This window comes from Schistocerca gregaria, chromosome 1 (assembly GCF_023897955.1).
Source record: "Schistocerca gregaria isolate iqSchGreg1 chromosome 1, iqSchGreg1.2, whole genome shotgun sequence".
Classification (NCBI taxonomy): Eukaryota; Metazoa; Arthropoda; class Insecta; order Orthoptera; family Acrididae; genus Schistocerca; species Schistocerca gregaria.
In genome coordinates this window covers 281,543,280-281,557,213 of record NC_064920.1, presented here as the reverse complement: position 1 = coordinate 281,557,213, position 13,934 = coordinate 281,543,280, and the positions used below count along the sequence as shown (strand labels likewise).

The window sequence follows — 13,934 nt, the reverse complement described above, 5'->3', positions numbered from 1 at the left end:
ATTTTGAAGTGTTCAAGCCACGCAAATTTAGATTTTCCGTTATTTCCCTAAATCGCCCAAGGCAGATGCCAAGATGGTTTCTTTCAAAAGGCACGGTCGATTTCCTTCTCCATCCTTGACACAATACGAGCTTGTGCTCCGTCTCTAATGACGTCGATGTCAAAGGGACGTTAAACCGAATCTTCCTTCCAATGAAGAGTTCAAGGCCTCATCATTAGACACACGAGGTGACAGCTGACATAATGTACAGCTGCAAACTATATTATTACATAACCTTGGATCATCATAAAGTTTGACTCCACCTTTATGTATTTTGCGGTGTCAGAGTATGTGGATGGTTACTCCGTGTATCTGACGAAGCTTTGAGCCCTTCGAAATTGATAGGGCTTAATAAACAATATTTATTACGACTGCGTAAAGTGGGTATAGTAATTAATAGTATTTCGGAATAAAAAAAATGATAAATAATATTTGTTACTCCAGAGTAAATTAAAGTCCCAACTTTTCATAAGGTGTAATGGGAAGTCAAATGAAAACGATATAGATGGAAATAGGTAAGTAAATTGTTTATTGTTTCAAAAATAATCCCAATAACTGTTTATACATTGTGAGATAAGACGGTTAATGCCTGGATCGAAAAATGTGTGCGGTTGCCTACAGAATCATGATTATATCTAGCCATGCACGTCTTTGTCCGAAGCAAATTGACGGCCACAAATGTCTTTCTTCAGGGCTCCAAAAATATGGAAATCGGATGGGTAGCGATCGAGACTGTATGGAGTTTGTGTAAGGGCTTAACAGTGAAATTTCTGCAGCGACGCCCAATAATATTGAAGGACATCATCGTTGTTTTGCAGTATAATGCCTGCCCACATATTGCCACGGTCGTTTCGACTACGATGCCGAAGTTTCCCTGGGAAACCTTTACACATCTTCCACACAGTCTCGATCTGTCCCCATGCGATTTGCATATTTTTGGAGCACTGAAGAAAGACAATTCGGATGAAGAGGTGTGCGCATGGGTACATTCACGGTTCCGTAGGCAACTCCAAGCGTTTTTCCGTGAAGACATTGACCACCTTGTATCTCAGTGGGGTAAATGTATTGACAGTTGCGGTGATTACTTGTGAATAATAAACAGTTTACTTACTTTTTCCCACCTGTCTCGTTTTCATTTGACTGTTCCTTGTATGCCGTCTGATTCCTTGACTGTTTTGATGACAGCGATTCGTCAAAGTATTCTTATTTCCACAGTTTCGCTACTACTGGGTCGTGAAACAAGAGAGAAAGTAGCGGACGTTTCTCTCGTATTCGAGATCAACTCGAAAGCGAGATGTGTTGGTGGTTACCTTGGCTGCGGCAGGACTTTCCATCGGCGAGCAGCGTGAAACCTGGGCGGCACTCGCATTGGAAGCTCCCGACGCTGTTGGTGCACAGCTGGTCACAAGGGTTCGAAGAGCACTCGTCCACATCTGCAACACACGGGAGCCGCGGTAGCGCCCTGTATAAAACTGAGTGCCTTAGCAAGGTTGGTCGAACGATGCAGTGCCGTACTAGGCATGATTCCATTAGATGCCGCATGCCCTTGCCTTCTTCAGATCTAAATTTATTACATAGCCAATTATTGGAGACCTGTATTTAAATGTGGACTTTCAATTACTGTTGAACTTTGCATTTCTCACACTGCCGAATCATTTCCACTAGTGAAAGATCACGAATTTTTTTCGAAATATGGCAGGCCTTTAATAAAGTATTACATATTTTGGAATTGCACAGTACATTGCGAACGTTGTGCAAAATGTCGTGGTATGGCACATGAATCTCTGAAGAGGGTCGGCGAGGGGAGTCAGTGAGACAGACAGACTAAGAGAGAGAGAGAGAGAGAGAGAGAGAGAGAGAGAGAGGGACAGAGAGAGAGAGAGAGAGAGAGAGAGAGAGAGAGAGAGAGAGAGAGAGAGAGGAGACGATACTTATCAATAAAGCGGATTTTGAGATATAATTGCAGGGGGCAAAAAATCGGTAAGACTCTCTGACTCTCGAGCCTTTCACAGTATGGAAACCACAATTCGCATCTGCTTTGCCGTAACTGAATTAGCTGCAGAGTGAAGGAAGGCGACAAAGAACACCCATCTTTTGTTGTGCTAAGCCGACTCCTTTCACTGTCTCATTTGCTCCGTTGGCAACTGGAAGAGAAATTTTCCTCGTTATTCAGATGGTGAAATTACGAGGGCTATCCGCAAAGTACATTACGTTTTCGTTTGTGTCCGTTAGGGGCGGGGCTAGCGCGGCCATCTTGGTGTCATGGCATTCCGCCGCTCAGTCGGCATCCTGCCGTGCTAGCGAGAGGTTCGTGCTGTACTCCGTTGAGTTACTGTGACAGTTTGAAATGTCAGCGTTAATTGAAAATGCCGCGAAGTGTGAATTGCGTGCTGTAATATGGCTTGTGATTGCAAAAAACTGTACACCGATAGAAATCTATCGGCAGCCTTGTGAGGTGTATGGGGACAACATAATCACTGAAGGTGGAGTGCGTCAATGGGTCATTAAGTTTAAAAATGGCCGAACTAACGTTCACGGCGAAGAGCGAAGTGGAAGACCCAGTATAATGACTGCCGAACTTGCACGAAATCATTACCGAAAAGCTTGGTTACCACAAGTTTTGTGCAAGATGGATACCAAAAATCTTGACAGAGATTCACAAAAATCAGCGAATGGTTGCAGCGTTAACGTTTTTGGACGCTTACGAGAAAGATGGCGACTCATTACTCGATCGCATCGTTACTGGTGGCGAAACATGGGTTAAGCATGTGAACTGAGAGACAAAATTGCAGTCAATGCAGTGGGGGCACACAAATTCCCCCCAAAAACCCAAGAAATGCATGCAGACAATGTCGGCAAGGAAGGTGATGGCGACTATCTTTTGGGACAGAAAAGGTCTAATTTTTGTGGATTTCCTGGAAAAGAGGCACTACAATAAACTCTCAAAGGTATTGCCAAACTCTGCACAACCTCAGAAGAGCAATACAAAACAAAAACAGGGGAAAGTTGGGCTCAAAGATCTTGCTCATTCACGACAACGCCCGGGCACACACAGCAAATGCCACTCGTGAAGTTCTCGAATCTTTTTAGTGGGAGTGGTTTCCCCATCCGCCGTACAGTCCCGTCCTGGCACCGAGCGACTTCCACTTATTTCCAGCAATGAAGAAGTGGTTGGCTATGCAGCGTTTTGATGACGACGCACAGCTTCAAGAAGAGGTAAGCACGTGGTTGAAGGCGCAGGCGGCCGAATTTTACGACGAAGGAATTTCCAAGCTCGTCCATCGCTACGATAAGTGCCTTAATTTAAATGGAAACTATGTAGAAAAGTAGTATTAAGTGTGGCTTTCATCTGTATATAATAAAAAATTCCAATACTTTATTTATTTTTAATTCCAAAACGTAATGTACTTTGTGGATAGCCCTCGTATTTATGACAGTTAATTTAACACAGCTGGCACCGAACCTTTGCCTTGCTGAGGTACTGGGTATAATCCCAGCCGTACTAAAATCACATCGACTACAGACTGTGATGTCATTGGAGAGAGTAGCTGTGGAAGTGAAACAAACTGCACAGCTTATAGGACTCGAAATTAGTGGATTAAAATTTAAGTATATGTAACTCCATAGAACAGGGGACAGTAACTTGAATGAGTGGCCAGCAGCAGGTTTTCATTTTAAGCATGTAGAGGATTTTGAATACCTAGGGGAAAGTAAATTCCATGTTCAGTGAAATAAAAGCCCGCATTTTAAGTGGTACTAGGTTTTGCCATATATTTAAGAAGTTAATGACATCTAGGATGGTAAACTGACAGCTCAAAATTTCTATATATAAGGTTATGATTAGGCCAGTGGTTATGAATGGATGTGAATCACTAACAACCACTGTTTAACATCAGCTCAGACTATTTGAACGAAGAATACTGCGGAAAATTTATGGAGGGATCCGAAATAACGATTTTGGGACAAAGGACAAATTACGAGTCGGATCGTCTCATACAGAGTGCTGACATTGTCTTACAATGTCAGTGCCGTAGTAGCCCTTGAGCGGTCTGAGCGAGACATATCATCGACACTTCCTGTCTCTCCTCCATGTCCTAAAAACATCGCTTTGATTCACTGCGAGACGTCTGGACACTTTCCTTGTTGAGAGCCCTTCCTGGCACAAAGTAACAACGCGGACGCGATCGAACCGCGGTATTGATCACCTAGGCATGGTTGAACTACAGACAACACGAGCCGTGTACCTCCTTCCTGATGGAAAAACTGGCACTGATTGTCGGACCCCTTCCGTCTAATAGGCGCTGCTCATACATGGTTGTTTACATCTTTGGGCGGGTTTAGTGACATCTCTGAACCGTCAAAGGGACTGTGTCTGTGATACAATATACACAGTCAACGTCTGTCTTCAGTAGTTCTTGGAATCGAGGTGATGCAAAGCGTTTTTTGATGTGTGTATTTATTGAATATGAGATTCTTTCCCCGCGAGACGAAAAGACTGTATCTCTCTGTTTCCCATAAAATTTTCTGTGAGGCGAAAGTGATGTACGTAAACATTCTACGAATTTTTCCTAATTTCTGTAGGAGAGCGATAGCGATGTTTTCTACGAGTGGCAAAATCATCGCAGAAATTGTGATTTACAACTATGACTGTAAGTAAAACCAATTCAACGGGATTAATATTTTATAAATTGTTTACTATCGTTAAAAAAGGTACAACCTGGTTTCTATCGTTAACAAAGAAAAAAAAGCATTGGTCAAAAATTGATTTTGCGAAGAATCTCAGCACTTCCAGCGCTTCTGCCTCCAGGCAGCTGAAAGAAGCGGTTTGTTCCCCATGTGTGACTGGAAAATAAAGTCAGCGACGTCCACTTAAGAATATTCGTGGATAACAGTAGGATAGAATACAGCGCAATAAAACGTGAACCTTACTGTCTGGATGAAAGGGGTGCTACTTGAAATAAATACATGTATTCAGCTTTATAATGTCATATTCGTCTTTGAGAAACCAATCGTAAACTGCCATTCTAGTGCCGTAAAGAAACCTGACGTAATGTGTAATTTTGTTTTAATATTGTTTGCTTTGATACCTACGTGAGCGAATCATTTGAAAGTATCAAGCATGTATAGTTTCAGAATTAATTGTCTTGATGTTTAACAACTGCTGTTACGTCCAAACATAAGAAAGAGAGTTAAAACGTGGTGAAATTACGACGTTCTATTCGTGATGGGTTGTATCAATTTATTTTAATTCGTTGGTACAGCGTATACTGTAAAACTCTAAAAAAAAAAAAGGGACAGTTTAGCGTCTGTTATTCCCTCCGTATCAGCGACTGACCGCCTGAGGTTTATGCAAGACATTCTGAGGTATTTATCGGTGGTTGCCTACATCCGCAGGGGCACTGGCCACTCTCGGTCAGATTATGTCGACTCGGCAGCAAGTTGAGGTTGCGTCATGCTCATCCCGAAAACATTCGTTTTCTATTTTCATTTCTCTCGCCAGTTTTGTTGTACGTCAAGAGTACTTGATAGTTTTCAGTTCATTGGTTCACACTGCCCTTTTCCGCCTGATACCAAGTTCGTAGCTTCCTTACGGTTTATTCAATCCATGTCACTAAATGTTATTGCCAGGTACATGTACTTTTCCATTTTCGCGTCAGTATTTGTATTAGATAATTATTCAGCATGCGGTACCGACCTAAACAGAGAATGTTTTAGTCTGCAGTCAACAGGGCTAGTGAACAGAACTATTAACACTCCATTTTGAGAAATACACTGTAGGAAAGAAATTGCAACACAAAGAAAGAATTTCGCGACCTAAACGAAAGTAGATAGGCATGTTTCTACAACTGAAAGATTATGTCAATTGAGATTCCGTGCCTGTCGCATGAAAGTGAATTCATTGTCCCAGGAAGGGGAAACTTTATTGACACATTCCTGGGGTCAGATACGTCACATGATCACACTGACAGAACCACAGGCACATAGACACAGGCAACAGAGCATGCACAATGTCGGCACTAGTACAGTGTATATCCACCTTTCGCAGCAATGCAGGCTGCTATTCTCCCATGGAGACGATCGTAGAGATGCTGGATGTAGTCCTGTGGAACGGCTTGCCATGCCATTTCCACCTGGCGCCTCAGTTGGACCAGCGTTCGTGCTGGACGTGCAGACCGCGTGAGACGACGCTTCATCCAGTCCCAGACATGCTCAATGGGGGACAGATCCGGAGATCTTGCTGGCCAGGGTAGTTGACTTACACCTTCTAGAGCACGTTGGGTGGCACGGGATACATGCGGACGTGCATTGTCCTGTTGGAACAGCAAGTTCCCTTGCCGGTCTAGGAACGGTAGAACGATGGGTTCGATGACGGTTTGGATGTACCGTGCACTATTCAGTGTCCCCTCGACGATCACCAGAGGTGTACGGCCAGTGTAGGAGATCGCTCCCCACACCATGATGCCGGGTGTTGGCCCTGTGTGCCTCGGTCCTGCTTGTGGCGCTCACCTGCACGGCGCCAAACACGCATACCACCATCATTGGCACCAAGGCAGAAGCGACTCTCATCGCTGAAGACGACACGTCTCCATTCGTCCCTCCATTCACGCCTGTCGCGACACCACTGGAGGCGGGCTGCACGATGTTGGGGCGTGAGCGGAAGACGGCCTAACGGTGTGCGGGACCCTTTGGGTATTTTGATAACAATGGCCATACATCAACACGATATCGAACTTTTCCGCAATTGGTAAACGGTCCATTTTAACACGGGTAATGTATCAGGAAGCAAATACTGTCCGCACTGGCGGAATGTTACGTAATACCACGTACTTATACGTTTATGACTATTACAGCATCATCTATCACAAAGCGAAAAAAGTGGTCCAACTGAAACATTCATATTTTTTTTACGTACTACACGAATATGTAATAAAAATGGGGGTTTATATTTAAAAAAACGCAGTTGATATCCGTTTGACCTATGGCAGCGCCATGTAGCGGGCCAACCATAGCGCCATCTGATTTCCCCCTTCAAGCTAGACTAGTTCCGTTCTTTGTAGTTTTTTCGTTTGATGCTTATTTCGTGAGATATTTGGACAGGTCACTATCAATGGACATTATATATATATATATATATATATATATATATATATATATATATATATATATATATATATATTTCTCAAGTATGTCATCATTTTATTTCTGCGAAATTAAAGAAATTAAATCGCGATCTTCAGATCATGTGCAGAGTGAAGATTTTCACAGAGTGAATTCATTTAGTCCTCACTTCACATTCATTGGACACAACTGTAACGTACATAGAGGTAGTTACGTTAAAATACAAAAAATGTATGTGAAATGTTTTTATGTTGTCCTTGTTGACATCTGATGAGATACTTGTTATGAGGCAATCAACGGAATAAATCGTGTTTTGAGGTGACACCATATAGCAGCAGTCTCTTCCAACATACGATTATGTCTTCGAAATACAGTGTAATTTATTTTTGTATTCTTTATGTACCTAACAATCCATAAAATTGAAAGGATTATATATGGGGTGTTACAAAAAGGTACGGCCAAACTTTCAGTAAACATTCCTCACACACACATAAAGAAAAGATGTTATGTGGACATGTGTCCGGAAACGATTAATTTCCATGTTAGAGCTCATTTTAGTTTCGTCAGTACGCTCTTCCACCTACGCTCAATGGAGCACGTTAACATGATTTCATACGGAATAATCTACCTGTGCTGCTACAACATGTGCCTTTACAAGTACGACACAACATGTGATTCATGCACGATGGAGGTCCTGCACATTTCAGTCGAAGTGTTCGTACGCTTCTCAACAACAGATTCGGTGACCGATGGACTGGTAGTGGCGGACCAATTCCATGGCCTCCACGCTCTTCTGACCTCGACCCTCTTCACTTTCGTTTATGGGAGCATTTGAAAGCTCTTGTCTACGCAACTCCGGTGCCAAATGAAGAGACTCTTCGTGCTCGTATTATGGACGGCTGTGATACAATGCGCCATTCTCCAGGGCTGCATCAGCGCATCAGGGATTCCATGCGACGGAGGGTGGATGCATGTATCCTCGCTAACGGAGGACATTTTGAACATTTCCTGTAACAAAGTGTTTGAAGTCACGCTGGTACGTTCTGTTGCTGTGTGTTTCCATTCCATGATTAATGTGATTTGAAGAGAAGTAATAAAATGAGCTCTAACGTGGAAAGTAAGCGTTTCCGGGCACATGTCCACATAACTTGTGTGTGAGAATGTTTCCTGAAAGTTTGGCCGTACCTTTTTGTAACACCCTGTACACCTGGTTTTCCAAATAACACGCCAAAAAATTTTATTACTAAAATAGTATTCCTGTATGTTTTTAAGTTTAAAGATGGAGTTTGGTCTGAGAGTTCTGTATAATGAGTCGATATGTAACACTTATCGTAACCTAGACCATGACTCAGATAACAAACTTAGTACATTGGACCGTAGCCAAGACCTCAAGCTACGCCGAACACATCATCTGATCAATAAAGACACATTATTATACGAAACTCTCACACCGTTCCCATATTCTATAATTTCTATAAACCACGAATTTGTTATTGCAACGATGATTGTTTATGATTTTATGTATCCGGTAACGATGAGCACAACACTGATACACGATACAGTACTAATATTTCTGTAATAAACTTTTTCGGCTTGTATACTTGGAAAACCAGTCATGTATATAAGCTCTTAACATTGTATTTAGAAGACATAAGTGGGTATGTTGTAAGATGTAAGAAACTACTGCCATCTGGTGGCGCCTCAAAACACGATTTATTCCGTTGATTTCCTCATAACAGTTTCTCATCAGACGTTAACAGGAATGCAACATGAAAACATTTTATACACGTCTTATATATTTTATTCGTAACTATTGTGCCCTGTTCTTACAACTATTCTGTCATTGTATGTCGTCTCTGTAAGGTATGTTTACTTTGGAACTGTATTAGTTTTATCTTGGTTTGACATTAGAATTTTCCATAATTGCATTTTTATGTACAGTGCAGTTTTGTCCAATTAGTTTGAACAGTGAACTGAATGGACTGGCCTTGTAAAAATCTTCTCTCTACAAATGATCTGAAGATGGCGATTTAGTTTCGTTGAAACGAGTAATCTCTGTGACATTTTATGTGACCTGGGCGAATAAACTTCTGTAATAAGAAAAAAATGTAACTATACGAATGCGCTTGCTTCCGGCTCACCGTGTTCGCAGTGGTCGCCGCCGTAGCCGTCCCGGCAGGCGCAGAGCCCCGTCCTGAGGCAGGTGCCGCCATTTCTGCAGCCGCCGCAGTCCCCTGCAACACGAGCCGACACTCTGCTGCAGCACACACAACTCTGCTCTACGGCACAGCACACCAGCCTGCGCCACAAACAGCATCTCCACTTGCTGGGTAGCGCGGAGCCGTTTCCGCTTTTCACTCACAACTTCAGCAGCCTCTATGGTGGACACGATTGGTTACTGGAAGTCCAAAGAAGACGAAGTAAATATTCCTGAATTCCAGTCAAGAACAACTGTCAAGATGAGACACATAGAAGTAGATATCCTCGGTCTAGCAAAGCAGCTTAAATCACTTAATAAAGGCAAGGCCTCCGGTCCAGATTGTATACCAGTCATGTTCCTCTCAGAGTATGCTGATATTTAGCAATTATATACAACCACTAGCTCACAGAAAGATACGTACCTAAAGACTGGAAAATTGCTCAAGTCACACCAGTACCCTAAAAGGGAAGTAGGAGTAATCCGCTGAATTACAGGCCTATATCACTAACTTCGATTTCCAGTAGGGTTTTAGAACATATACTGTGTTCGAACATTATGAAGTACCTCGAAGAAAACGGTTTATTGACATATAGGCAGCACGGATTCAGAAAATATCGTTCTTGTGCAACACAACTAGCTCTTTATACTCATAAAGTAATAAGCGCTATCGACAGGGGATGTCAAATTGATTCCATATTTTTAGATTTCCAGAAGGCTTTCGACACCGTTCCTCACAAGCTTCTTCTAATCAAACTGCGTGCCTCAGTTGTGCGACTGGATTCGTGATTTCCTGTCAGAAAGATCACAGTTCCCAGTAATAGACGGAAAGTCATCGAGTAAAACAGAAGTAATATCCGGCGTTTCCCATGGAAGTGTTATAGGCCCTCTATTGTTACTGATCTATATTAACGACAATCTGAGTAGCCGTCTTAGATTGTTTCCAGGTGATGCTGCCATTTACCGTCTTGTAGATGTAGATAGTTGCTCCGCCTAAATATAGCTTCAAGGAGAAGAGATGTGCTGGCTCAGAGATTCTTAACATAAGTCTGGAGACTGGTCTGATGTATCTCTTCATGCTTGTCTATCCTATGTAAGCCTCTTCACCTCTGAATGACTACAGCAACCAAACTCCATTTGATCCTGATGTCTGCTTTCAAGCTTGGTGGTGGTGGTGGTGGTGGTGGTTAGTGTTTAACGTCCCGTCGACAACGAGGTCATTAGAGACGGAGCGCAAGCTGGGGTTCGGGAAGGACTGGGAAGGAAATCGGCCGTGCCCTTTCAAAGGAACCATCCCGGCATTTGCCTGAAGCGATTTAGGGAAATCACGGAAAACCTAAATCAGGATACCGGAGACGGGATTGAACCGTCGTCCTCCCGAATGCGAGTCCAGTGTGCTAACCACTGCGCCACCTCGCTCGGTTTCAAGCTTGGTCTTTCTCTACAATTTTTACCGCTTTCTTCTCCCAACAGCCGAACTGACAATTCCGTGATGCCTCAGGATGCGTCCGATCTACCGATCCCTCCTTTTACTCATGTTCTGCCATAAATCTTTGTCTTCCAAATTTGATTCAGTACCGCGTCATTAGTTATTCGACCACCTGTCTAACCTTTAGTGAAATCCTATTGCATCACATTACAAAAGTTTGTCTGATCTGTGTAATGTCCACATTTCATTTCTGTATAAGGCAAAATTCCAGACATATACCAGCACAAAACAGTTCCTAATATTTAAATTTATATTCAGTGTTAGAAAATTTCTCTTTCTCAGAAACGCTTTTCTTGCTGTTGTCAGCCTACATTTTACATCCCTCTCAACGTCGACCGTCTTCATTTTTTTTTCTTTTTTCTTCTTTTCAAGGAAAGGTCCAGTCTAGCTGCAATACGTTCAATACAGCTGCTTCGGCTTTGTTGCCTTTCTCAAGAAATATTTAGATTGATTTGATGTCCATATTGAATCTATAGTAAAGTATCTTTGTCTAATTCTTAGTGATCACATGGCATGCAGTAACTATAAACGTGTGGACTACGTTTCGACTCTTATTTGGTAGTTCGTTTACTCTAAAGCACGATTTTACATTTGTGATAACATCATAGCAAACGAACTGTCAAATAAATGCCAAATAGCGCTTTAAATTAAACGGACTGTCAAATAAGTATCAAAAGATGTGCCCTACGCTTATAATTACTACATGTCACCTAATTACTACGAATTAGATAATTACAGTTTACTATAGATATAATATGGACGTCAAATGAAACTAGATGTTACTTGAGATGGCAATAAAATCAAAACAGCTGTCGTAAGAATATTGATTTTATTGCAGCTAGCCTAGACCTTTTCTTTTTAAAATATAAACTATGGCGTGTACTATGCCGTGGACCAAATCGAACGATCAAAACCATATTCAGTAATTTTGCTGCCCATAGAGCAAAAGTAGCACACCAATTTTAGTGCCTCATTTCTTAATCAAATTTCCTCTGTACCACCCTTAATTCGACTTCATTTCATTACCCTCATTTCACTTCAGTTAAAGTCACCTTACAACGACTTCACCAAATTTCGTTTATTCCGTTCAACTGCTTTTCCACAGTCTTTACATTTTCGAACAGAATGACAAGGTCATCAACAAAACCTCAAAGTTTTTATCTCTTCTTCGTGAATTTTAATTCCGTTTCCAGATTTCCCCTACGTTTCCTCCACATCCTTTTCGGTGCACAGACTGAGCAACATCGGGCTTAATTTACAACCCTGCCTCACTCCTTTCTCAGCTACTGTGCTCCTTTCATCTCCTTCGACTCTTACAGTTGTTGTCTGATATCTGTACGAGCTGCAGACGTTTCGCTCTTTGTATTTTATCCCTGCTAACTTCATAATTTTAAAGAATGTATTCCAGTTAGTACTGGCGAAAACTTTTTCAAATTCAAAAAATGTTGAAAACGTAGGGTTGCCTTTCTTCTGTCTATCTTCTAAGCTAAAACGTAGGGTCAGTGTTGCTTCACGTGTTCCTACATTTCCGTGGAATTCAAGCCTTTCTCCTATGTTAGGCTTCTACCAGTGTTTTCCATTCATCTACACCTACATCTACATCTACATCTACATCTACATCTACATCTACATCTACATCTACATGACTACTCTGCAATTCACATTTAAGTGCTTGGCAGAGGGTTCATCGAACCACAATCATACTATCTCTCTACTATTCCACTCCCGAACAGCGAGCGGGAAAAACGAACACCTAAACCTTTCTGTTCGAGCTCTGATTTCTCTTATTTTATTTTGATGATCATTCCTACCTATGTAGGTTGGGCTCAACAAAATATTTTCGCATTCGGAAGAGAAAGTTGGTGACTGAAATTTCGTAAAAAGCTCTCGCCGCGACGAAAAACGTCTATGCTGTAATGACTTCCATCCCAACTCGTGTATCATATCTGCCACACTCTCTCCCCTATAACGCGATAATACAAAACGAGCTGCCCTTCTTTGCACCCTCTCGATGTCCTCCGTCAATCCCACCTGGTAAGGATCCCACACCGCGCAGCAATATTCTAACAGAGGACGAACGAGTGTAGTATAAGCTGTCTCTTTAGTGGACTTGTTGCATCTTCTAAGTGTCCTGCCAATGAAACGCAACCTTTGGCTCCCCTTCCCGACAATATTATCTATGTGGTCCTTCCAACTGAAGTTGTTCGTAATTTTAACACCCAGGTACTTAGTTGAATTGACAGCCTTGAGAATTGTACTATTTATCGAGTAATCGAATTCCAACGGATTTCTTTTGGAACTCATGTGGATCATCTCACACTTTTCGTTATTTAGCGTCAACTGCCACCTGACACACCATACAGCAATCTTTTCTAAATCGCTTTGCAGCTGATACTGGTCTTCGGATGACCTTACTAGACGGTAAATTACTACATCATGTTCCACAAGCCACATAGCGGTTTTCGGGTACTTTTGGTACCAGTGGCCATTTCGCAAGATGTATGTTGTCCGTCTCTTCCCTGAAAATGTTGTCTCGAAATTTCATCAGTAAACCTCTGCCTGGTGCACAACGTATCTCTTGTAATGTCTGCCAATGGAGTTTGTGGGGCATCTCTGTAACACTCTTGCGCCCACTCTTCTATCTGTTCTACCTGAATGGGTCCAGAATGATGAACAGTACTCAAGAATCGGTCGAACAAGCGTCTTGTATGCCACTTCCTTCGTGGATGAGTTACATTTATTTATGACTCCTCCTATGAATAACAGTCTGGCATCTGCTATCCTTATTATTTGTTTTATGTGATCATTTCACTTGCAGTCGTTCTGGATAGTTACTCCTATTATTTTACGGCAGATGCTGTTTCCTGCAATTTATCTTCAGTAGTCTAGTTGTACAGTAGTGGACTTCTTTTCCTACATATGCGCATTATGTTACGTCTGTTCACATTCAAGTTCAATTGCCAGAGCCTGCACCATTCATCAATTGTATGCAGGTCATACAGCAAACGGATACTGTCATCTGGCGTTGCTACTTTCCTGTAGACAACCGCATCATGTGCGAACAGCCTTAAAGAGCTTCCGACGCCTTCT

General features: G+C 42.1%; 1 protein-coding gene across 2 annotated transcripts in view; it reads right to left on the bottom strand.

The window, feature by feature from the left end:
- Positions 1-13,934, bottom strand: part of LOC126341133 (epidermal growth factor-like protein 8) — a 773,192-nt gene that overhangs the window by 30,376 nt on the left and 728,882 nt on the right. For both annotated transcript variants that reach the window (XM_050001752.1, XM_050001753.1), the window contains 2 exons: positions 9,300-9,392; positions 1,350-1,472 (listed from right to left, as the gene is read on the bottom strand). In XM_050001752.1, coding sequence (XP_049857709.1) covers positions 1,350-1,472; positions 9,300-9,392 — 216 coding nt within the window. The remainder of the gene's footprint in view (positions 1-1,349; positions 1,473-9,299; positions 9,393-13,934) is intronic.